The sequence below is a fragment of the Juglans regia genome, chromosome 16 (genome assembly GCF_001411555.2).
Source record: "Juglans regia cultivar Chandler chromosome 16, Walnut 2.0, whole genome shotgun sequence".
NCBI classification, from domain to species: domain Eukaryota; kingdom Viridiplantae; phylum Streptophyta; class Magnoliopsida; order Fagales; family Juglandaceae; genus Juglans; species Juglans regia.
In genome coordinates this window covers 23146832-23170171 of record NC_049916.1, presented here as the reverse complement: position 1 = coordinate 23170171, position 23340 = coordinate 23146832, and the positions used below count along the sequence as shown (strand labels likewise).

The window sequence follows — 23340 nt, the reverse complement described above, 5'->3', positions numbered from 1 at the left end:
AGAGAAATGTGGCATCTAAAGCTAGCTTACAGTTAATTTTTTTTATAATGAGAGTAATGCTAGTTATAAGTTCTAAATGTACAAGTCTTGTACAAAAATCTTGTAAAAATGTAAATTCTATCAAGAAAAAGTAAGTTTCTTACACTTTTTCATGATGAAATTCACTTTTTTATAAAGTACTTGCGCGAACCAACCTCTAGAAATTGTATATATCATTTTTCTTATATAATATTCTTTTGTATAACAAAAATTAAAAATGTTGTAGAGCTTTTCAAGGTCTTGGAGAGTGAGCCCCGCTACCCGTGCTAATTGCTATTGAGCATCCTCTCATTGTCATTTTGTTTTTTGACTGGTGAGGGGGAGATTAGCTTTGCTTTTCTTAGGATAGAACTTAGTATGTGAACATTGTGTCTACATTCATTTGCATTACTTGATACTGTAAAAAGCCCACTGTACTAAGTCAAGACTGTGTCTACATTCCTTTGCATTTCTAGTACTCTTGAGAGGAATGTGGGTATTTTTATTCGTTTAGCCATATCCTTAGATGCAGTTTAAGGCTTCAAGCTTTTTTTTTTTTTTTTTTCTCCGTAGCAAGTGAAAGAATCTAAAACCTTCTCTGCCAGATCTATTGACCAAGATGTAGAGATGCAAAAGCTGCAAGCTATGGTATGATGTATATGTCCAATGTACTTAGTTACTTCTATCGATATATATAATATTTTTACTTATCAATTAAGAAAAAAAAAATAGAAGAACTTTATACCTGATTGTGTCATGTTGATGTATACGTCCAGTGTAAAAGAAATATCAAGCTCGGTTCTGTGTTTCATTGATGTATTTTCCTTGTGTTCTTTTATCTGTATTGATGCAATCTCCTGTTACACACATGCTCGCCCATCCTCCTACTTGCATGCCATGAATAGAGTTCTTTTCTTGAGAAATATATTGGATGCATCTTGGTCATCGATCGTATTTTTGTTTAGAAAGGGTCCAATTTGCATGTTCTTTATCATTGAAATAGTGAATCTATCAATAATTTGGCTTTATTATGTTTGGTTGTTTTCACTTGTAGGTCCAAGATTTGAAGGAAAGTGATATGGATTTAAAGTTGATTTTGGAAATGTATAAGCGTGAATTTACTGATTCAAGTTTAGAGAATTACACATTTTGTTTTTCCTTGTCCACATTTCTAATAATATTAGTATCTTTACTTAAAAAAAACACTACTAATTTGATATACTTTGTTAAAGGCTCATTGGGTATTGTCTAAAGTTGTTAAATGCGGCGAGAGGAATCTATCTACAATCATCACATTCGAATGGATAAGTGTGTGCGCTTTTTTGTCGGAATTAAACGTAAATAAACCACCAAATCTCTTAGATGGGTAAATGGTGTTTCACAAATTGCAAGATGATGTTATCTTCTTTTATAACACCTACATAATGTTGGTTCTGGTTCTGTAGTGTCAATATGATGCTACAATTGAATTTTGCATAAAAATAAATAAGTTTTGTGCATTCAATTTCATTATACAGGTTGCTTAGATGATGTGATATATATTAGTTTGTTTAGTGTTATTATGTCATTGTTCTTAGAAGTTTGGAATTGCGATGAGAGCAACTTGGAATTGCGAGTCAAGACTGCAAATGAAGCTAAGGCCACATGGAAGCAAAGGCTTGTTGCAGCAGAAGCTAAGATTGCTGAGCTGAGGTAGAAATTAGAAGCTTCCAAAATGTTTGATTTACTTTGACAGAACATGTTGAAAAATTTTATTTTAACCTGATCCTACTGTTGATCTAAGATGATTTTTAATGTTTATTTTCAATTCAAGTGGCTTCTATGAATCTGCGATTTGTGCGTAGACAGCTGCAATTGTACTAAGCTTAACAAGTTGTTGATTGGTATGTTGGTTTTTCTGGGAAGCTCTACCTATTAGTTGGTTTTTTCCTTTCAACTTCATTTAGGGATGTATAAGATGGTGCACTGGTTGGGTATCGATATATTGTCAATTGGAAAGGCTTGGAATGTAGCTCTGTTGTGAAGAATGCCATGAGTTGATATTAGAACGTTTGAGATTGTTGATCTTTTAGGGATCAAACTTAACCTTCAATTTCAAAGATCTCAAATATAGCCATTTGATTGGATGATTATATCAAGCATATTTTCATATACTTTTTGAGGACTAGATTTAGGAGTTTTCCCATTCTCTTGTTGAGTTTAGTTCTCCTGTATATTTCTAAGTTTACTAAGCCTGGTTGGTATTCTATGTGAAGACTTAATGATTTTTTTTTTTTTTTCATTTAGCATCATAATGATCTATGGTGCTTTATATTAACCTCCAGAAAAGGAGCTGCCTCTCAAATACAAAGATCTTCTTTCATTTTGCTTCCCTAGAGGCTTGGCGGTTGGGTGTATGCTTAATGGATCATATGTTGAATGATCATTGTGTGCACCCTGAACCACATGGATTTAGCTGGCTTTTGTACATTTGTCATGAGCTGAGGATGTGTTTAGCCATATTTGTGAAATCTCTCAAAAGAATTAGTTGCAATGAGAACTTTTTGTGCTAGCTTCATATTGGGAGAATGATTTATAGCTATATTTTCAATTTTTTTAATATGATAACTGATGTATGTAGAGTGGGCAAGAAATAGACTTTGTCCTAGTTTCATGCACAGGATTAGGAATAGAACCTATCAGAAGGGAGCAAGTTCTTAAAGCTAAGAGGGTGAGTTCATTCTTTTCTTTTGTTTCTTTTGCTACTTTAACATATTCCAATAATTTTTATCTTTGTTCACATGATTTCCCTAGGTTGGAGAAGAGTCATTGATTTTTAGATTATTTGTAAATCTAGTTTTGTGCTTCCCACTAGTGCAATTTTTTTTGAGCAAGAACATATAATTTGGATGTGTATTATATTTTTTCTGTATTTTTTTTTGTGCATTTTTTTAAAATTTTCTATAACACTTTTTCCAGCGAGTACAATTCGCTAGAAATAATTTTTTCGTTTCATAAACATATTTACGTCGATATTATATTGCTGACAAATATTATTTACGGCGAACTTACCAGCTGGAAATAAATAATTGCGTCGATAATTAAAAATCCTGCAAAAAATAATGAGCTATTCACAGTGCTTTTTTTAACCTTTTGCAACGAAGTATATCTTCGGAATTGACTTTTCTCATCGATTTTAATGATAAACGGAAAGTTCATTTTTGTCAATTTTTTAGACAGTTGCGACGGGAAAAAATAGTCAGAAATAGTAGTTTTTACGTCAATTTTTCTAATCACTGAAATTGGTCAAAAATGACATTTTTGTTTCGTAAAAAATGTAGCAAATTAAAAATCGCCGCAAATGATCAAATGTAGCGATTATTGGGGTTATTTGTGATGGTTTTAAGCGCTGAAAAATGTTTGATTTCTTATAATGACTTCTTTTCCAATGAAATATCTGGGCCTTCCATTGGGAGCAACGTTTAAGAATAGAGCTATTTGGAATGGAGTAATGGAGAAGATAGAGAAAATGTTAGCTGGATGGAAACGAGTATATTTATCAAAAGGGGGTCGCCTCACTCTTATTAAGAGTACACTCACTAACCTTCTCACATACTTTCTATCCTTATTTCCTATGCCTGCAGGGGTGGTAAATAGGATGGAGAAACTTTTTAGGGCATTCTTATGGGGAGGCATGGGGGAGGAGAAGAAATTTCATCTGATTAGATGGAAAACAGTTTGTGTCTCAGTTGTGAATGGAGGTTTGGGAGTGTGTAACTTGAGGACTTTTAATAAAGTTTTATTGGGAAAATGGCTTTGAAGATATCACTTGGAGGAGGGAGCATTGTGGAAGGAAACTGTTGATGCTAGATATGGCGTCGCTAGGGGAGGGTGTTGTTCCAACGAAGTAAGAGAGGGATATGGTGTGCGTTTATGGAAGTTTATAAGGAAGGGGTGGCCATGCTTCGCAAATCAAATCTGTTTTGTAATTGGTGAGGGCAATCGAATAAGTTTTTAGCGGGACATGTGGTGTGGAGATCAAACTTTGGAAAGGACTTTTCCGGCTCTATATCGTATTGCAGTTAATAAGGAGGCGTTAGTAGCGGAAGTGCGACTATTTTCTCATGGCTCGTATCAGTGGAACATTCTCTTTAGTAGAGATTTACATGACTAGGAATTATCTATTGTTGCAGATTTTTTCAGATTATTATATTCTGCACAGACCCCTATAGCACAACGTGATCGTTTGAAATGGAGATCTAACAATCACAAGTTATGCACAGTGAAGGCGTATTATAACATCTTGACATCTCAAGATAATACTCCGTTTCCCTGGAAGAATATTTGGAGGTCTCATGTGCCTTCTAGAGTAGCCTTTTTTGTTTGGAGTGCCGCCCTTGAGAAGATATTGACCATGGATAACTTGAGAAAGAAAGGATGTGTAGTCATGGAGTGATGTTACATGTGTAGAAAGAATGGAGAATCGGTGAACCATCTCTTACTACATTGTGAGGTAGCAAGGGCATTGTGGGATGAGATTTTTCAAATGGTTGATTTAGCTTGGGTTATGCCTATGAGGGTGGTGGACCTGTTGGGTTGTTGGAGGAAGATGCAAGGTTGTCATCAAGTGGCAATGGTATGGAAGATGATTCTGTCATGCATCATGTGGTGTATTTGGACGGAAAGGAATGCGCGCTGCTTTGAAGATAAGGAACGCACACTGGCCGAGTTGAAGAAATATTTGTTCCACACATTATTGTCTTGGCTTTCCGCCATTGTATTGCAGGGGGTAATGTTCATGATTTTTTGTCTTTAATCTATCGCACGTAGAATGTAATTAGGTGTTCTTTCGTATACTTTCTGTGTACATGGGCTATACTTATTTCACTCATATATATAATATTGAACTTTTACTTATAAAAAAAAAAAAAAGAATTAACGTACGTTACTCAAATACATATTTTCGTTCATTTTCATTTTAATAAGAAAAAAGTTGTGTTTAATAATAGAAAAGGCTGGAACTGCTAGCTTTTCTTTATCGGTGATACAGTACTGGTATACAGCTTCCCTGTCTTTCTCAGCTTTTTCTACGTACTTTGAATTCATTCAACTTAATGTTTGGTTTTCGAACATTCAAACGCATCTTTTAAAGAGCATATCTTTATTAATTTTACGTATAAAATATAGTATTCTTTATGAATAAAATATTATATGACATTGTTAATCATGATATATATTGGGCAGGCCGGTTTCTCCATCTTTTTATACTTTTGTAGGGTTGATCAACCTCTTCTTCCCACTTCTAAGCTTCTTTCAATATTCCTGCAAAGATCTCATGCTAGCTGGGTAGGGATTAGCAACTCATGATCAGTAATCATCATTATGGAGATCATGATTCTGTAGTATCATACGTATTCTCTCCTTTTCATTGTGGAAAGCATATAGTTAGGTGGTGAGAATCTGTGAGATAGAGATCAAATAGATTCACCAAATGTCCGGCTTAGAACCAGGTCCTGATCGCTATGCCCGGCAGCTCCCGGTGCCGGAGCTCCAGCTGCAAAGATCAGCACAGCCCCAACTCGCAGATTCAGAAAAGTCTTCAGAGAGAGAGTTAAGAACACCTGCTGCCCCCACTACAACTTCAGGAGCAACCTCGTCCACTACTCGCAGGCCTCGTGGACGTCCTCCAGGTTCGAAGAACAAGCCCAAGCCACCGATAATCATAACCAGGGATAGCCCAAATGACCTAAGATCCCGTGTACTAGAAGTCTCTGCCGGTTCAGACATAGTTGAGTCGGTGTCAAGCTACGCCCGGCGCCGCGGCTGCGGAGTTTGCGTTCTTAGTGCCAACGGGGCCGTAACCAATGTTACCTTGCGCCAGCGATCGGCAACCCCATCTGGGAGTGTAGTAACGTTACATGGGCGGTTAGAGATTCTGTCTCTGACGGGGGCAGCTCTACCGCCACCAGCTCCTCTGGGAGCAGGTGGCTTGACGATATTTTTGGCAGGCGGGCGGGGACAGGTGGTAGGAGGGAGTGTGGTGTCGCCATTGACGGCTTCAGGTCCTGTTCTGTTGATGGTTGCTTCATTTGCGAACGCGTTATATGAAAGGTTGCCATTGGAGGAGGAAGAGTCGCCAGTTCCGCTGCAGGTACAGCCGGCAAACTCACAATCTTCAGGAGTGACCGGTATTGGGGGGAGCGGCAGCAGTGGTGGAGGTGGTGGTGGTACTGTTCCTTTTTACAACTTGGGTATGAGCTCGGGAAATTATACTTTCCATAATGATCGTGCGTTTGGTTGGGGTGGCAATTAATGCAGCTAGCAAGACCTCCATTCGAGTGATCTTAAGGTTCTTCTTGTCAGACAAGGTGGAGAGGTAACGAGAAGCAGATGAAGATCATAAGATCATCATGGTGTGCTACTGACACAATTTTCTGGCCGGGAAAAAAGAAGTGCTGGCTAGGATGAAAATGATTTGATGTTTCATCATGAGTGGGAAAGAAATGTTTCCGGGGCATGATTTGTGGTACATATAGGAGTCCGTGAGTACTTTCATCAGGTAGATGAATGAAAGCATGATGATCAGTTGTCAGCTGGATGGGAAGCAACCCTGATCAGTCATGGCATTGTTTTCTTTCCTTCTTTTCATGAATTGTTCGAGATTTCTCCTTTCTTTCTTTCTTTCTGTCTTCTTCCCCATGTTTTATCAAATTTTTACCTTTTTCCAATTCATATATGTATCTCTGATCCTGATCTGCCTTTTCATATTGTTCTATGCTTTCTCATTGACACACGTTTGCTCGCGTACATGCATTTATATTTCTCGAAACGTAATACTTCTCCTTACGATCTAAAATTGGAAGACGAGGGAGGAAGGATCCCACATTGCTCGGAGGATCTGAGATTAGCTGAATAGTTTGGAGAGTATATATTTGAAGGTGTTAGGGGTGGGTTGAAATATTTTAAGTAGGCTGCAAGTTCACGTTGGGCGCGCTTGTCTTTCTGCAAGTCAATAGGATGGCTGATTTTCTATCCAAACGTTAGTTCGCAGGGCTTCTCAAAGGAGTATAGATCTTGATTCAGGTAGCCTTCAGCCACCCTAGCAGGTCACTTTTCTCTTGCACCACACCATATCACTGCAACAACCATACAGGCTGACCATATGAGATCTCCAATCCCCATCCCCCATTCCAAGAGTTCTAATTTCCAGGGATGATAAGATATTGGCATATATTTCAAATGTAACATAACATGAAAATCACGAACTTACCTACATTAATTGAGTTAAATCTCCAGGTATTTGCAATTAATTATGTAAGATGATTCAAGGTAACGATCATTATAAATGGCTAAAAGGGATCAGTAATCTACAACACCATAAATATACCAGCCCACGCCTGTATATGGTCCCATTATCACTGTTTAATTATAACATCTTACAATTATTAATTACATAATACTAGATTAATGTAAATGCATGCATACCCAATCAGGTAGGCTTGAGCTTCAACTGTAAGCATGACTAGAAAAAATAAAACTTACACTGCAAAATTCAACTTCTAATTGTCCACATGAAGTTAATTCATCTTCTAGACACAAACTGAAGCGGCAATCTTTGTGTCTGGGAAAGGGGACCGTTATCTCCACATTCTATAAATCTGACCGTTCAAACGGGACACGAACAAACAACTGTCCGTGCAGGGTGACAACAGCAGATGTTTGATGTGGATCAATTCTGGAAGGGAAGCTAACAACCTGGGAAAGAGAACTACTACAGTCAGGTATGCTTCGATAAAGAGCCTCAAGCCTATACAAAGATTTTTTTATAAATACATAAATCAGAATTCCTTAAACTCCTCCTATGCACATCATTAGCTCGAAAGCATTTACATCCAGTCCAAACTCAACCAAAAAAAGTGGTATAAGAAAAGGGGTTTAATGTAGCATCAGCGTCATTCATTATTTACATGAATACTTTTTAGCCAAAAGAAATCATCCACTCTATTATGCAAAGAATTTGAGATCCTCTCCACCGTCTAGCCAAATTGAATGGTCTAAAGCAAAGAGAGATAGATATAACATTAAATATTCAAGTGGGGTTTAGAGTATCCCTAAAATCATTTACGGGCAACATTAAATACTGTAGGGCTCACATGATGGGTCTATCTCTCTTTAGAATCGAGCCATTTGATTTAGTCAGGCAATTGGAGAAGATCTTTATTATGCAGAGTTACATGGACCCACTGCAGCAAAGCAACACTGGACAGCACATACAACCAAACATAAGAAATCCTTTACAAACCTTTTTAAAAGGTGTTACTCCCCAAGGATTATCCAGTTGCGCTGGTTGACCGGATATAACCAAGCATCCAGCTGGATCGGACTGAACATGCACCTTCATTGGTAGAAGAAGATTCTAATCAACATTTAAAAAAAGGGAATATAACAAGCATCAAAAGCGAGTTTCAATAAGCATTAGTGGTGGGTTACCTACATCCTAGAATTGATGTCAAGATTTCTATTTTGCCAATTTAGATTGATTGAGACCCACCAAAAAACAATCAAATCTGACCAAGAAAATTAAATACCATATGACAGTAGATATTCTGCTGAGTCAAAAAATACAAATAGGGGGTTGGGTTCATCCCAAACAGCTGTTTTGCAGCTTAGAATTGTTTCATAAACTCAAGGACTAAAAGATAGAACTTCATTATAGACTAGGTTTGCTTGAAGGGGGACCTATTTGCACTTGCAGATAGCTTATACTAACCTCCTCACGCAGAAGCCCAGGAACTAATGCATACACCTCAAAGCAGTCATTCTGTGAACAGTCAAAATTTTAAACCTAGTTAGATAGACACAGAGACAAAGGAAAAAAATATTAGAACTTTTGTTATGAAGAGTGATGCACAAGAGAAACTCACAAATCTTTGAACATTGATCTTCACCCAATCAGCTGGGGGCCCAACATCAACGACCATGGTTTCCAAGCTGTCCAAAATAATAGAACAATTTAATCTCTTAAACCAGAAGAGTCAAATCAACCAAGGCCTGGTGGTTGTCTCGTGGATATTGTCTAGAAACTGTACAGTTTGGTATCTTTGGGACTATTGGGATGAGTTAATGGAACTATTGGCGGATTTTGACTATTCTATTAAGCATTTTTTTAGAGAAGGGAATAAAGTTGCGGATGCTTTGGCAAAGGGTGGTGCGATGGGGGAGAATAAATTGTTCACGGATTGGATACAGTTTCCTCAGGAAATTAGGGGGCTGTACAGATTGGATATGATGGACACGGCATATGTCAGACGTAGTTGGTAATTGTATAGGTTTTGCTTAATGGGGGGTTGAGTGTTTTTTTTGGGTTTCAATTGAGTTCCATGGTTTTTTTTGTAGACAAGATTTCCCTCCGCCATAAGTGAGGATTTTTAATAAAGGGCAGTAGGTGCCGTCCTCCTTTTATAAAAAAAGAAAAAAGAAAAAAAAAAAGAAAAGGCCTGGTGGAACAAAAGGAAGTAGTAAACTTAACTGTGGCTTTGTGACTTTAAAGTGAGCAACTTGGACATTGCGCTCAACAGAAGATGGCTTTTTCCGCTTTAGAAAACCTAAATCAATAACCAAGTTCAAAGAGGAGGACATGATGGCAGTAAATACTGAACCTGTTAAAATAGTAGAGTGGTCATACCAATACTTTTAAGCTGTTTGTCACCCTTTGGCATAGAACTCAAGTTCTTCTCCTAGTGAGAGAGAGAGAGAGAGAGAGAGAGAGAGAGAGAGTGAAGAAATAATAACATGGAAGGAAGAACAGCAAAATAACAGAAATGAAAAAAATTCAAAAAAAAAAAAAAAAAAGTTATAAAGCTTAAAAGTTCTCCACAGACCTTAACAATTGGGTTGCCAGTCTCACCATGACCAAAAAGACGTCGAGAGTGCCAACCTTGTATTGCACGAGCTGCAGCATCCCTTAGTGTCCTACCTGATCCTAAAGCTTGACTGGCACCAACCTGCGTACAAAGTCATAATCATATATTATCTCTCTGGATACAAATAAAGCCATTATAATTATAGATTACGGCCCAAACACCACCATGTGAATCATCAGTCATTCTCATCACTTTAAGCAGAAGCAGATCTTATTTCCTCATGAATTAAAAATGAACAAGCAGTCCAGCTTCCAAGACCGTTAGCATACAAGCACATACATAATCTGTTAATATGATCCATTAAAATAATTGGCTATTAATTTTTTTTTCATGTTAAGATTCTCTTAAAAAAGACACAACTGTGCCCAGCGTGCATTCACATGTAGTTATGTGGATGTGTACCATGGGTGGTTGGGAAACATAGAAGCAAACAGAGTAACAAAAATTGCAAAACAGAAGCAAACATAGAGCAAAGACATCAGTTCCCTGAAAACTTGAGGAGAGGAAACCTCCAAAGCACATTCTTTGCAGGTTGCTCCAGAAGGGGAGAGAGTGAGAGAGAGGAGTCGGAGGTAATTTTGAAATGCACCCAATATCCAAAACAATCCCTGCAGTACTGATTAAACAACAGTAACCTGTTCTCAAATCAATTCATCACTCAAAGAAACATCTCATGTATGGACACATTTTTGTGAATCTCAGTCCAAACACAGTTTTCCCATAAGAATGATTTTATTTCCTTCGTAATCCCCTTCCAACAAATCATCCAATAACTTCGCTCATGTACTTAGGGCAGCAATTCCAGCATTTGCCAAGACATCCATTTCTCAAGCCCTAATAGAGTGTCTCTCAAAAGCTTATCAGCCAGACCATTTTCTGACATGTATTGTTCAATCACAGTGGCAAAAAACCAATCGTGCAGTTCCTCAACCAAACAACCACCACATCCTCTCCCCCAGTTCTCTTCAGCCTAATTGTCAAAATTGACTGAAGTAGAGTTTCCATACTGGCAATGGAAGGGACATCATTGCCTATAGAAACATCAAAACCTGGCCACATGATTAGCTAATGTCATATACCTGATTATTTACTATCGTGGACTCTGTGAGCTCACCACCACCCATTCTATGCTTTTCATATTCAAGTAGTGCCTGCAGAAATGATAATCAGAAACGATAAAAGACATAAAAATAAGAAAACAAAAAGGTGGAACTAAGTAGTGTACATGAAGTGAAACTTAGCAAGTAGAGCATAACCTTCTCATAAAAAATTCGGAAAGTCCAAGAAACAGTAGTGCAGGTCCTGGGTAAGTAAAACGATCAGAAATCAGCTGTTATATTCAGAATAAAAATGAAACTATAAATATAGTGTCCCTGCAAAACTGGAAACGAAGCTTATTTTAGTGCGGGTGGGAAGTGGACTATAACTAAATAAGAATGACACTCTCTTGGGATTGAAAGTTCTCTTGATTTTCCCTTTCCCTTTTTTCCCATGCTAAGGAGAACTGCAGTTGTCAATTTTTAATTTTTTTGTTATAAACTTCTAACTTAGCCAGAAGACAGACAGGCATAAACTTAAAAACAAAAAAAGAAAAAAAGAAAAGAAAACTTTTCTTTCCCTTACTTTGGTGGATTGAATGACTGTCCCACTTGCCTCCACAACTTGCATGAAGTCACCTATGAATGGCCAGAAACAGAAATCAAGCCTGTAATACACTATCATGGCAGTGACAAGAATAGAAAAGCACGTGAAGTTTCATTTAAGTGTATCATGCACGTCTATTTGTGAGAGAGAGAGAGAGAGAGAGAGAGAGAAGGGGGGGGGGGGGGGGGGGGGGGGGGTTTGGTGTGGGGACGGACTAGGCCTTTTATTTTGAATTATGTCCAATATATTCAGAATCAAGCCATGTATTTCTGATTTTGTGGTTTCTTTTTGAAATTGTTCAAACAAAAATCTCCAAGGCTTACGCATTACAAAAAGATGGCCCTCCAGAGAAAAGAAAACAATTGGAACTTAAGGAGAAATAAACCAGGGAAACCTGTTCATAGCCGCCAAGTTTTATTACAGCTCTCCATAACCTAGATGCAATAAAGAATCAGTATTTTGAAAGGAAAGTAAGAAGAGGTTCTCTAATCTAATCATAAACAAATTGCCAGACGCTTACTTGAGCAAATTCAATTCCTTTTGGTAGAACTTTGGGGGCTTGAATTCCAAGCTTCTCTCTTTGTAGAAGTTCTCTACCGCCGTCATGAATGTCGTTTGCTCCTCCTCTGTTCCTGAATCGTCACCCTCATCCAGCGCTGAGAGAAATGACTGCTCTGACCCCTTCATAGGAACTTCATTTCCTTCATTCAACTTGGATTTTGATACTTGCTCCTTAATCTCTCTACTCGGAGACAACTCCATGTTGCTCATCCCAACATTCAATTCATGCCCTTTCTCATCATCTTTGGCCTCCGTCTCCACAGACCTCTCACGAGATGCATTGGGAACTAGCCTATTCGAAGGATTTAAATCACTACCATCAATTTCTTCGATGTCCTCCTGTTTCTTTTGAACGTCGAGTTCCATATCCATAGACTCCTTAGGAGGAGAAGCGGGTTCTAGTTGATTTGAATGGATGACATCGCAAACATCAGTTCCAGCGTTGCCATTTACTACCTCATTGGCAGCCATATCATCATCGTTAGTGGCTTTCAGGGTCGAAGAAGCAGAATCAACCGGACCTGGGTTTTCAATTGGGAATTCACCAAGACCTTTACCATCAATGTTGTTCTCGGCTTTCAAATCCACGTTTTGAACCTGGGTGGGGTTTGGTTCTTTTTCCTCCTCTTCCTCAGCTCGTGTATTCATACGGGTCGTCAGATTATCATCCTTATCCTCTCCCGAATATTTGCCCGATTCCATGTTATCATCCATATCTCTCTTTCTGTTTCTTGTTCCCTTTTACTTCCTGTTAACGGAGCTGGAGATGGTTTCCTTTATAGTAGCACCCAAAGCCTACAAAATTAAGAAGGTTCATTACACAAATCCACACATCATATTCTGCAAGGAGACAGTCTTCAAACGTGTAAAAGAGATGCAAATAAAAACGGAGTATTTTAATGAAATAACAAAGGGCGTTAGGGAAGTTAAGAGATAAAGTCAGGAAAGAAAGCAAAAGCGCACAAACCCATGAAGTTGGAAAAACAATACATGAAATATCAGAAAAAACAGATAAAATGAAACGGCGAGGAGGAGGAGGAGGAGAGGAAGAATAATAAACCTCAATGCTTGCGAGTCAAGGTGGTTTTGTAATGCTGTTTCACCCAAAGATGGTACCGGCAATTTGCCACTGGGGAACGCTTACTGTAGCTGAATGTTCGTCCGCTCAGTCTCTGCTCGAAGCTAGCTCTCCTAGCTCTCTCAGTTGATCTCTGCATCCAAAACTCGGAGCAAGTCAGCAAAGACAACAAGTCCAGCTCTCCTAGCTCTACTAGTAGTTTTTTCCATATAAATTCTTACCCCAACCGATGCTACAGCTTTTTGGTAAGGCTCTTGCATACTCTCCGCATATGACTTTTCTTTTCTATCCAAACTAGAAATTAAAATTCTTTTTTGTCTTTTTCCCCTTTTTAATAAGAATTAAGAACTGATGAGCTTTTGTTGGGGGGCGATCGGCATTTAGCATTATTGAGAAATGATTTGTATAAATTTTAAATAAATAAATTTTATATAAATTTTTGTAAAAATATAGATTTATTTTGAAAAAATATAAAAAAAAGATTATTTTTTATTAGTAGAATTTACTTTTTTTTTCCAAATGATTTGTATTAAATTTGTTTGTTTAGAGCATTGGTAGTGGCTTCTCTATCTTCATCTTCATCTTCAAATTTAAAGAATATGTCTTTAAATTCATCTACATTGGCTTATGCATCTCTAAATTTTTGCATAGCTATAAATAGTGCTTCTTCAAATTTGAAGAGGCACTATTCATTCTTCAAATATTAGTTTACTATTTTTTTCTCTCTCCTACCCTTAAAATCAACTTTGTAGAATTTATATTAAGATGATTTTGATACATAAAATTTGTATTAAGTTGATAATACAAAGTGGATGTTAATTGTAAAATATATATAAAAAAATAATTTTAAGAAACAAATAAAAAATAAAAAAATAATAATATTTTATTATTATTTAGTTCAAAGATGCATAAACTAATGTGGAATTTTTTTTTCATATGCAAAATCATTTTTCAAAAATGATGATTTTACATATGAAGATGCATAAACCACTACCAATGCTCATTTCATATGAAGATGCAAAATCGTTATTCTTTTACATTAACGACAAGTTTCACATTATGGTGGTTATATACTCATTTCCTATTTTTTATTTAGTCCCGATTTAGATTAGAAACTCATTCCATCTCATCATTATAATTTTTTTAAATTTTTACACAAAATATAATAAAATAATTCAACTTATTCTAACAATATTTTATTTAACTCATCTAAAATTATCTCTGAATTTTATTATTTTATTCAAACTGTCTAGTTTTAAGATGTATAAATTTCGTACATTCTTTTTTTAAATCTAATATTTATTCATTTTTTTCAAAACAAGTGTTCAGCACTTACACACTAAAATATCATTTCTAATATATCGCTAAAAGCTGATTTAAAAAAATATATATATAATTAACTTTATTTTTTAATTTATATTATTTAAATAAATTTTTAATCATTTCAAATATTTTCTCTATTTAAATAAAAGGTTCAAGCGCTCGGTGTGAAGCTTTATAATATTTTCATATCTTTTAATATTTTCAATATTTTTCCATATACAATTTGATAATTTTATCATATACACACAAAATAAAAATATATAAACCAAACATAAGTTATAAATAAAACCAAAAGATGAAAAAATGGGATTATATTAATAAAATATTCTCAACAGAGTTTTGAGTATATTGCGAGAAATTAGGGTATGAAGTGAAAATAAGAGAGAATAAAGAGAAATAGGGATGGAAAAAGAAATAATTTAAAAAATCTAGATGGTGAATAGTACCTTCTACATGGGTTTAGATAAATGGGTCCATGGGAAATACAAATGGGTTGCATGATCCATTGGGCCTTCATTTCAGACAAATATTTATATTTTTAAGAAGAAACATGTGTTTTACCTAATCCGAGTGTCATTTCCTTAAAAGAGTATTAAAAGAGTAATGTTAGAGTGCTGTCCAGCAGCGACAGCTGAACGTGCTTTTTAGGTAAATTATTTTTTAAAACATTTTAAAAAAATAAAAAAATATTAATATACTAATAGTTATTTATTTAATCAATAAGTAAAAAAATTAAAAAAAAAATTAAATACATAAACAGTCAAAATGAGATAACAAAATGATGAGATATATTAGTATTATTCTTCCTTAAAAGAAAAATAGAAATAAAAACAAAAACAAAATAGATGTTTCCTTGAGGATGACACAATTTTTACCTTGTTGACATGTCTTAATTTGATTTGTAAGAATATTCAATTTTAATTTTTTTTTTTTTTTTGCAAATCAAATTATAACATGTCAACAATATAGATGGTGTGTTCTCTACCTCAATTTGTAAATATAATTTTTTTAAGATGAATAAGTATAGGTTAAATTTTAAGGTCAAATATTAATAAATACAATTCAAACAAAATAAGATAATTTAAGATGCATAAAGTTTATTACAAATGATTTGCACACAGGGCTTTTCACAAGCTTTACAAAATGGAAAATGCTCAGGTCACTTAGGATCCCCACCGATAAAGCTATCAATTTAGTTTTTATTATTTAATAATTTAGAAATGATATAGACAATCGCCTTGGGTAACTTTTGAAAAATCGTTATCCACGTGAAGATTAAACGGTTAGCCGATATATATATATATATATATTTGAAAAGTCTGAGCGCGTCACTATTATGGTAGAAGATAAGATATATGCAAATGAAAACAAATTACAAACAATGGATACAAGATGAAAATAAAGTTGGAGATGAGATGAAGAATAGACGCTAGCTGCAGAAAATCTTTCTGCAGAAAATTGGCCTTGAAAAAAAAAAAACATCACTGCCCCAACTACCTCATCTTCATCTTCTTTGCATTAGATTTCTTGTTCGATATTTTCGTCATTCGTTTTTTAATTCTTTTCTTTGTTATCTTATCTCTACCCTCTTGCTCCTTCCTAGCCTTCATTGTTGGGTTTGTTTTGGCGAGTTTTTATCTAGTTGTTTTAGGGAGAAATCACCAATGCTTGTGACTATGGCTTCCTTGGGTGTTAGGACTCACCGGATTTCAGCTTTAAGTAGATTAATCGAAGGGGGCTTTGATGGTTTTTATCGTGGGTTCGTGGAGACTAGATTTGAGTAGAGAAACGAAGGGGGTTCAAGCATACCAGCTTTGAGTGGAGAAAAAAAAGGGGTTAGTTTCGTGGGTTTGTGGAGAAGAGGAAGGAAGCTTCGATGGTGGCTTTGTGGGCTCGTATACTAGATCTGAGTGGAGAAGAGAAGGGGTTGCTCTGAATAGAGATGATGAAGTGGTCTTCGATAGTGGCTTCATGGAGACAACCAAGGGTGGAGAAGACGAAGGGATCTGCTTGGCTGGAGTGGAGAAGATGAAGGGAAGGGAAGGGGAGGGGCGTTTGAGTCATCAAATGAAACGGAGCGTTTCATCTCCACATGGACAACAGTTCCTCAAAGGTTCACAGGGCAGTTGTATATAACATTTCAATTAATAATTAAGGAATTATTTTTTTAATGAATTTGTGATTTTTTTAAAAAAAAAATTGATTAAAAAAATGTTTGGAAAAAAATAAACATAAAAAAATAAATTGCATGATCTGTGGCCCTGTGGTCACCCAAGGCTCCAAGGTGAATGTAGCAAGATCCTTACAAAATTGTGTTACTGTTTATCACTGTCATAAGGTGTTACTAACCTACTGTTAATTATTGAGAGGGAAGAGTTTGTGAAAAGCCTCGGTGTTATAACTCATGTGTGCGATAACTTCTCGTAAGTTTTTTTTTAAGGCAATTATTATAAATATATTTAACAGTTAGATTATATAATAGTCAATAGGATGAGAATGAGAGATCTCAACATTCAGATCAAACTAATTAATAAAACACAAGAAATAAAAATAAAGTAAGAAGAATTTGGAGTCAATAACTTGACCCCACCTATTTTACACAAGAAAAAATTGCTTAAAGCAGTTTTGATATAATCCGATTATGAAACTGTAATATTACGACTGGAAGTCACAGTGAAGTGAAGTGAAGTGTACCCTATTTCTTGTAAGTTAAAATGCAGACAATAATTTATCTCTGATTTGAAAATAAGCGATCAGGATCTTATTGAAAATTTCTAAACGCAGGCGTAGGGGGAAGGCCCCTTGTAAGACATCTTACGTTGAGTAAAACGTACCGTTTTGAATTGATTCAAAACGGTGTGTTTAGAGTTGAAGAGGAATGGTTGTTTTGAACGGAAGCTAGAATTGAAACGGTGCGTTTTCTTCTTATTGGTAAGAAGCTCCGACCGTGAACTGCGACGCCGTGGTTAGCTTTTGCTGGTGGGCTTCCTTTGATCTAAGTAACTCTCGGCACTGTTTTAACTCGTTGAGTTTGCTCGACGAACCAACAACAATAGCAGCAGTATCCAAGGAATCAGCGAATAGAAAACGGCAGCTGCTGTCATTTTTACAAATCCCTCTGGCGAAATACAGGCATGGTTTCCATCCAAGCCCAGAGCTTGCTCTTCCGGCCTAGAAGACACACCTGCAGGAGCCAAATAGCTTCGGGCGTGGAAAAAGGATTCAACATAAGCTCCCGGATTCACGGTCAAATCCAGCCGCAGATCGAGCAAGTCATCGATCTTAGAATCATTGAGGAAAGCAAGATGATCTTGAAGTGGGTAGTCATCAATGAGGTCACTAGAGTTATAGGGCAATGCAGAAGATAAAAATGAGCCGGGACCAATATCACTGGTTTCTTTAACAACACTGGCGTAAGAGAGAGAAGGAGTAGGGGAAAAGCCAGTACGAGGCCAAGGGTTTGGGGAAGGGGAAGATGGTTTTGTGACGTCAATGCCATTAGCTGTGTTTCTGGACGTGGAGGTGGTGGAGAGGGACAGACAAAGGGTTGGGCCTTGAGATGGGTTTGAATGGAGAAGGAGAGGAAAGTGTAGAGGGTGAAGAGGCTATCATGGAGTTTGAGGGCAGTGCGAAGCGGGTTTTGGCTTTAAGGATAAGATTCTGAAGATTGATGTCTGGTCCAAAGGCCAAGCGTATCATCTCCTTCTCACCATGGTCCTGCAAGAGAAGGTAGCCCTGATTTTCGAGGCATTTTCATGGTCCAAGGTTTGGATTCTAGAGTAAAGTACCTTAGTAGCTTCTTAAGTATCCATGGCAACAAAAACACCAACTCCCTGAAAATATTTAAAGGAGCTGGAGAAACAGTAACAGCAATGAATTTAGTATGGACTTTTTTTAAAAGAAAGAACAATAATGGGTGGATTATTATCCTAGTATTATAATGATGGCGGTGACTGCACGGTAGTAAGAAGCAAATTCTTCGAAGCTCGAATGAACGAAAATTCTTCGCTGTGGCTGTGTTTTTTTTTTTTTAAATAATATAATCACTGAAAATGCCACGTCAGTTGAGTTCGCTGTGCCTGTATGCAGCAGTACTGGGATCTCTGATTACATGAATATTTATACATTTCTTGTAAGTAAATGTGTCTTGTAAGTTAATTTTTCTAATATACCCTATCAAAAAAAACAAAAATGTGTCTTAAGATACGGTAGATGAGAGTTTCGACGGTGGAAACTGGAAATGGAATGCAATGTGAAGAACCTACCCACCGTTCTCCAAGCTCGCTCTCGCTCTCTCTTCATATCTAATTTTTCTTCAAAGTCTGTTTCTTTTTTTCTTTTTTTTTGGGGAAGGAACAAACCCTCCCAAATCCAAGACACAGCCATTCTAGGGCTTCTCCTTGTTTCTTAACAGGAACTTAAAGAAAAGCAACGTACTTTTCTACCTCGGCTCTGTCTCTCACATTTCTGTGTTAACCCCACGGCCACAGGACACAATTACTGCAGAAGATGGGAGAAAAAGGCTCTTGCTTTATTTTATTTTTTTTTCCCGGGGTCTCCTTTTTCTTGCTCTCTGTTGTTTATGTAGTGTAATAGTTTGGGGAGAGAGATTCTTTTGGCTGAAGAGCTCTCAAAAAGTCTTTTACGCCCATTCAAATTTGTATTGCTCAATGCCATTCTCCACTGCGAAGCATATAACAATTCACACGGTGGGGTTGGATTGAGCTCCTCGATAGGCCACGCATGGAAACGGATTCTCAAATTTGATATTGGGTTGGGAGGATGTGGTAGTGGACGAGAGCTTGCTGATGATGGCGTGGACATCGATGATGAAGAAATGGCCGATAGCCCAACTCCCAGGTGTGGGGGTGCAGGATTCAGGGAAATGGGTTGTGTCTGGGTTTGTCGGGGAGCACAACCATGTGCTGGTTCTGCCAAGACCTTGATTGACACTTTTCAGGTTGCTGAAATGGGTCCTCGCAGGATCATGTCCGCCCTCATTAAAGAGTATGGTGGAATAAGCAAAGTTGGATTTATGGAGGTCGACTGTGGAAACGACATGAGGAAAAACCGCCAGAGGAGAGAGTTTAGAATAGGACCTTCAACTTGGTTTTGGTTATTTGTGGCAAATGCAGGTGGAGAAGTTGAACCCCAATTTCATCTATGCTGTGCTGGGTGACAACGATCAATCCAGGGTAAAACATCATGGACAGTGTTTTGTTTGGTTGTGCTTTCCTAATAAATGAATCTGAGGCATCCTTCGTTTGGCTGTTTAAGACATGGCTAATGGCAATATCTAGAGCTTTATTACGAAGCATCCTTTACACAAGATAACTGTTCATGAATTCTTGACTGTGATGCTAATGATAAAAAGAACTTGTAAAAAAACGGGTCCATGAGGTTTCAAGAGGAGGTTCTGACTTTCATTGCATCCAACTCCAAGGCTGAGGATGGTGGGGAAATAATGAATTATCAAGTGGCAAAGTTTGGGGAGGATCACAAAGCTTGCTATGTTAAAATCAAGGTTTTGGAGATCATGAAAGCAACTTGTAATTGCCAGATGTTTGAGTTTTCAGGTCTTCTTGTATTGGCAGTTTTTGTGACCAATGTGCTTGATCTCCCATCTCTATATATATTGAAACGATGGACGAGAAATGCCAAGAGCAGTACTGTTATATTAGAAGAACGAACTAATGTTGTAAGATCCCAATTATCTACAATCCCATACTATCCGACGTAATACTCTGTCACGAGGCTTCAAGATTTACAGATGAAGGGGCGAAATCTCTGGAAACTTATGATGTGGCAAGGACTGGATTGCAGAAAGAAGTGTGCGAAAAGTCTGGACTGTCACATGGCTAGCTTTTTCTTCCTTTGATGGTGTTACTATCTTGCTAGAGGTGTTTGTTATTCACCAGCTTCAGAGGCAGGTGAGCCGGGTGTGTATGGTTGAAGCTGACCCACCAGTGCCCATATTGAGCCGAGCTCAGTCCTCTCCTGCGCTCCTCTCAAATTTGGATAAGAACTACAAAGAGTTTGGCATGTTTTTGCAACACGAAAGAATTGATACAGCTTGAGTCTCTGCTGCTATTGCAACCATGTCTTATTTGGTCTCAGATGATTACCAGCTGTGACTTGGTTTTTTTTTAAAGTGATTCTTTTGGTAATCTTATCAAGCATTCTTCTAGTTGATCATGGTTTTTTTTTTGGTTTTACAATCTATGAATGAGGATGGTCTTCAGTTGGGTTTTTCTTTTGCCAGGGAATCTCTATTTAGGCTTCTTAATTTGTAGATCATTAGTTCAGTTTGAATCTCATATAGTTTGGAACTTTGGATTTCTAGGGTGTGGAGAACATCTCCTTGGCTTTGTGTAATTCATTGTGTGATCCAAGCTCTGTTTGGGCTTGGCTGAACAATTCCCATTTGACCATGGAGCTGCCTGTTTTGTAATCAACATGCTGAACTACTTTCATTTTCTGTCCTAATTTCTAGTGTAATTAGGAGAGAAATTAGACATATGGGAGAGGTGCACCATATCTAATGTTGCCCATGTAAAAGACATAACAGTGGGCTAATTCATTGCCAAAAAAAAACTAATTAAATTGGTAAATGAAATTATCAAAATACACTATATTTCCAATATACGTTGCATGCTCAATTAATAGATATACTAGTAGATCTAGCAACAAATTACATAAAATTGTCCATTTTTTTGACTATTTTTACATCCTTTGCATCAATGAAATATTAGTTGAAGTCAGCCATGTGTACAAGTGCACCAATAACATACTAACTAAATGTGGAAGATATGAAATTATTGAAGTTTAAAGTCAGCCATGCGAAAGTTCAACCTTGAGGAATTAAAGGTAAAGTGGCCTTTGATCAGGAAAATAAAATATTGAAACAAAAGAAAAAATCAGGTAGCGATTATGTTAGATAAAGAAGTGTTCGGAATAAAATTAAATATAAAAATGATTTCATCTCATCTCATTTTATTTTATTGTTATAATTTTTTTTAATTTTTATATAAAATATAATAAATAATTTAATTTTTTTAAATCTTAAAATAATAATAATATTATTACAAAATAATATTTTAATAATATTTATTTAACTTTTAACTTTAATTTAAAATTAATATATCTCACCTAATCTTACCGTTGAAAAAGAGCCTGAATTATCTGATCCCTTTCCTTCTCTGTGTCAGGACAAACCCACGGCCATCCTGGAAAGTGGGGTTTTAACTTTTAGAGCTTGTTGAATTGACTTGAATTGTTTGACTTGATTTATCTCTCGCTTTTGAAAAAGTAAAAGGGGAATATGAGTGTTTAAAAATCAGCGAGAGGAAATAGAGAGCATGCTTCCTAAATTGATGGAGTTATCATGATATTCTAAACAGATTTTATTAAAATAAATTTATAAATTAATATAATTTAATGTGATATAATATTAAATTATAAAATGTTAATAAGTGAATCATTTTTATAAAAATTTATCAATGAACATGTTAACACACATGATGGTCAAAGCTAGACAGAGAACAAGTTACCAACCTAATTCTTTAGTACTAGTGGCAGCGCATGCATGATGAGCTTGCAGACCAACTCAATCGAACAGTTTTTGAATCAAGTCCATTCCGCTGTGCTAGCTTTTGTCTTTTTCACTTTATCATTGTCAACGTTCCATAGAGTAGCAGCCATATACACAAGGCCACCCTAATTCGTTTTGAAGCATGTGTTCAGCTTTAATTTCCACTTTGGATGGCTAAGATCTATCTACTCATGATGTCTTCGTTCCCTAAAATATGTGAATTAAATAAGACAGGTTGTCACTTTCTTTTTCTCAATTGAATTAGTTTGGCTGTAAAACATGTTAGGTGGTGATATCTCTCCATCTTGAAAGTTAGTTCAACGGATGAGGGTCTTTTTCATAATTTATAAACTGATTTTCGGCTCATTCTATAATTGATATGGGACAACTCCAACAATCTCTCTCTCATACATTGAGTTCTGGTTCGGAATAACGATAACCTGTTTCTCATTCGGATTATTGGTAAATCTGGAATCTGATACCGGTTTAAGTAATCATGAAGCTCTCTCATCCTCAAAAGCTAACTCCAGAGATGAAATTTTTTCTTATACTTATAAATTGACCACCAACTACTTTCACAACTGATATAGAATAATCCCATTAACAAAACCTTCATTTATTGTTCTCTTTTTCTCTCTAAACATGAATATTGAATTTGTTCAGAATTCTACTAATTAATATATCACATTTTGAGTGATTTTGCATTTAATTAATACTAGTCGGACTTATAAAAGTACTTATCTACTTGGTCGCATGAGATAGTCGAAGGCCATGCAGCATGAAGGCTAGCTGCCCATGTACTACAATAAATACTGATTTTTCTCAAGAGTACAGTCGTGGGAAAATGTATATCTTTAATAGAAAAAATATTTTTCTCACCAATTTATTCCGTAGGAGACTCATGGCATATAATAAGTGGAGAAATAGTCTTTTTTCACCAAATCACAAGTTTATAGGAAAAATTTTATTTTTCCCACGACATTTGTGGCGGTTAAAGCTTTTTTTTTTTTTTTCGTGACAAATAAGGTTTCATCTAGTATAATATGGTGGAAAATAACTTCATTCTCCATGAAAATAGGTTGTAGCAAAAAGTGTTTACCCACAACATATCTCTGTGGAAAAAGTGATATTTGGTATTTCCGATAAAATACTTTCTTGAAAAATATATATTTTTCACAAAGTATTTCGTTGAAAATACTTATTTATGAAGAAAGTTTATCGTA

The 23340-nt window shown here is 36.3% G+C and overlaps 2 protein-coding genes across 3 annotated transcripts; one reads left to right on the top strand and one right to left on the bottom strand.

The window, feature by feature from the left end:
* Window positions 1-5261: 5261 nt before the first annotated feature.
* LOC109006677 (AT-hook motif nuclear-localized protein 25) lies at window positions 5262-6752 on the top strand. The gene has a single exon (XM_018986041.2). The coding sequence runs from the start codon at window positions 5489-5491 to the stop codon at window positions 6308-6310; it is 822 nt and encodes a 273-aa protein (XP_018841586.1). The 5' UTR covers window positions 5262-5488; the 3' UTR covers window positions 6311-6752.
* A 608-nt stretch (window positions 6753-7360) lies between these two features.
* Window positions 7361-13491, bottom strand: LOC109006675 (AT-rich interactive domain-containing protein 6-like). 2 transcript variants are annotated; one of them, XM_018986040.2, is made up of 14 exons: window positions 13425-13491; window positions 13186-13336; window positions 12085-12920; window positions 11959-11998; window positions 11544-11596; window positions 11177-11222; window positions 11000-11071; window positions 9879-10001; window positions 9683-9734; window positions 9527-9602; window positions 8922-8988; window positions 8768-8818; window positions 8300-8392; window positions 7361-7752 (listed from the first exon to the last, which is right to left on the bottom strand). In XM_018986040.2, the coding sequence occupies exons 3-14, from the start codon at window positions 12837-12839 to the stop codon at window positions 7648-7650; spliced, it is 1533 nt and encodes a 510-aa protein (XP_018841585.1). In that variant the 5' UTR covers window positions 12840-12920; window positions 13186-13336; window positions 13425-13491; the 3' UTR covers window positions 7361-7647. The 2 variants fall into 2 exon arrangements, with proteins under 2 accessions (XP_018841585.1, XP_018841584.1); XM_018986039.2 differs by lacking the exon at window positions 13425-13491 and having other exon boundaries at window positions 13186-13418.
* Between the last annotated feature and the right edge of the window lie 9849 nt (window positions 13492-23340).

Coding starts and splice junctions, on each gene's coding strand:
- LOC109006675 (XM_018986040.2), bottom strand. CDS start 12,839: ATGGATGATAACATGGAATCGGGCAAATATTCGGGAGAGGATAAGGAT. Junction 11,999..12,084: donor AAGGAATTGAATTTGCTCAA/GTAAGCGTCTGG, acceptor TATTGCATCTAG/GTTATGGAGAGCTGTAATAA. Junction 11,223..11,543: donor CAGTCATTCAATCCACCAAA/GTAAGGGAAAGA, acceptor TTACTTACCCAG/GACCTGCACTACTGTTTCTT.
- LOC109006677 (XM_018986041.2), top strand. CDS start 5,489: ATGTCCGGCTTAGAACCAGGTCCTGATCGCTATGCCCGGCAGCTCCCG.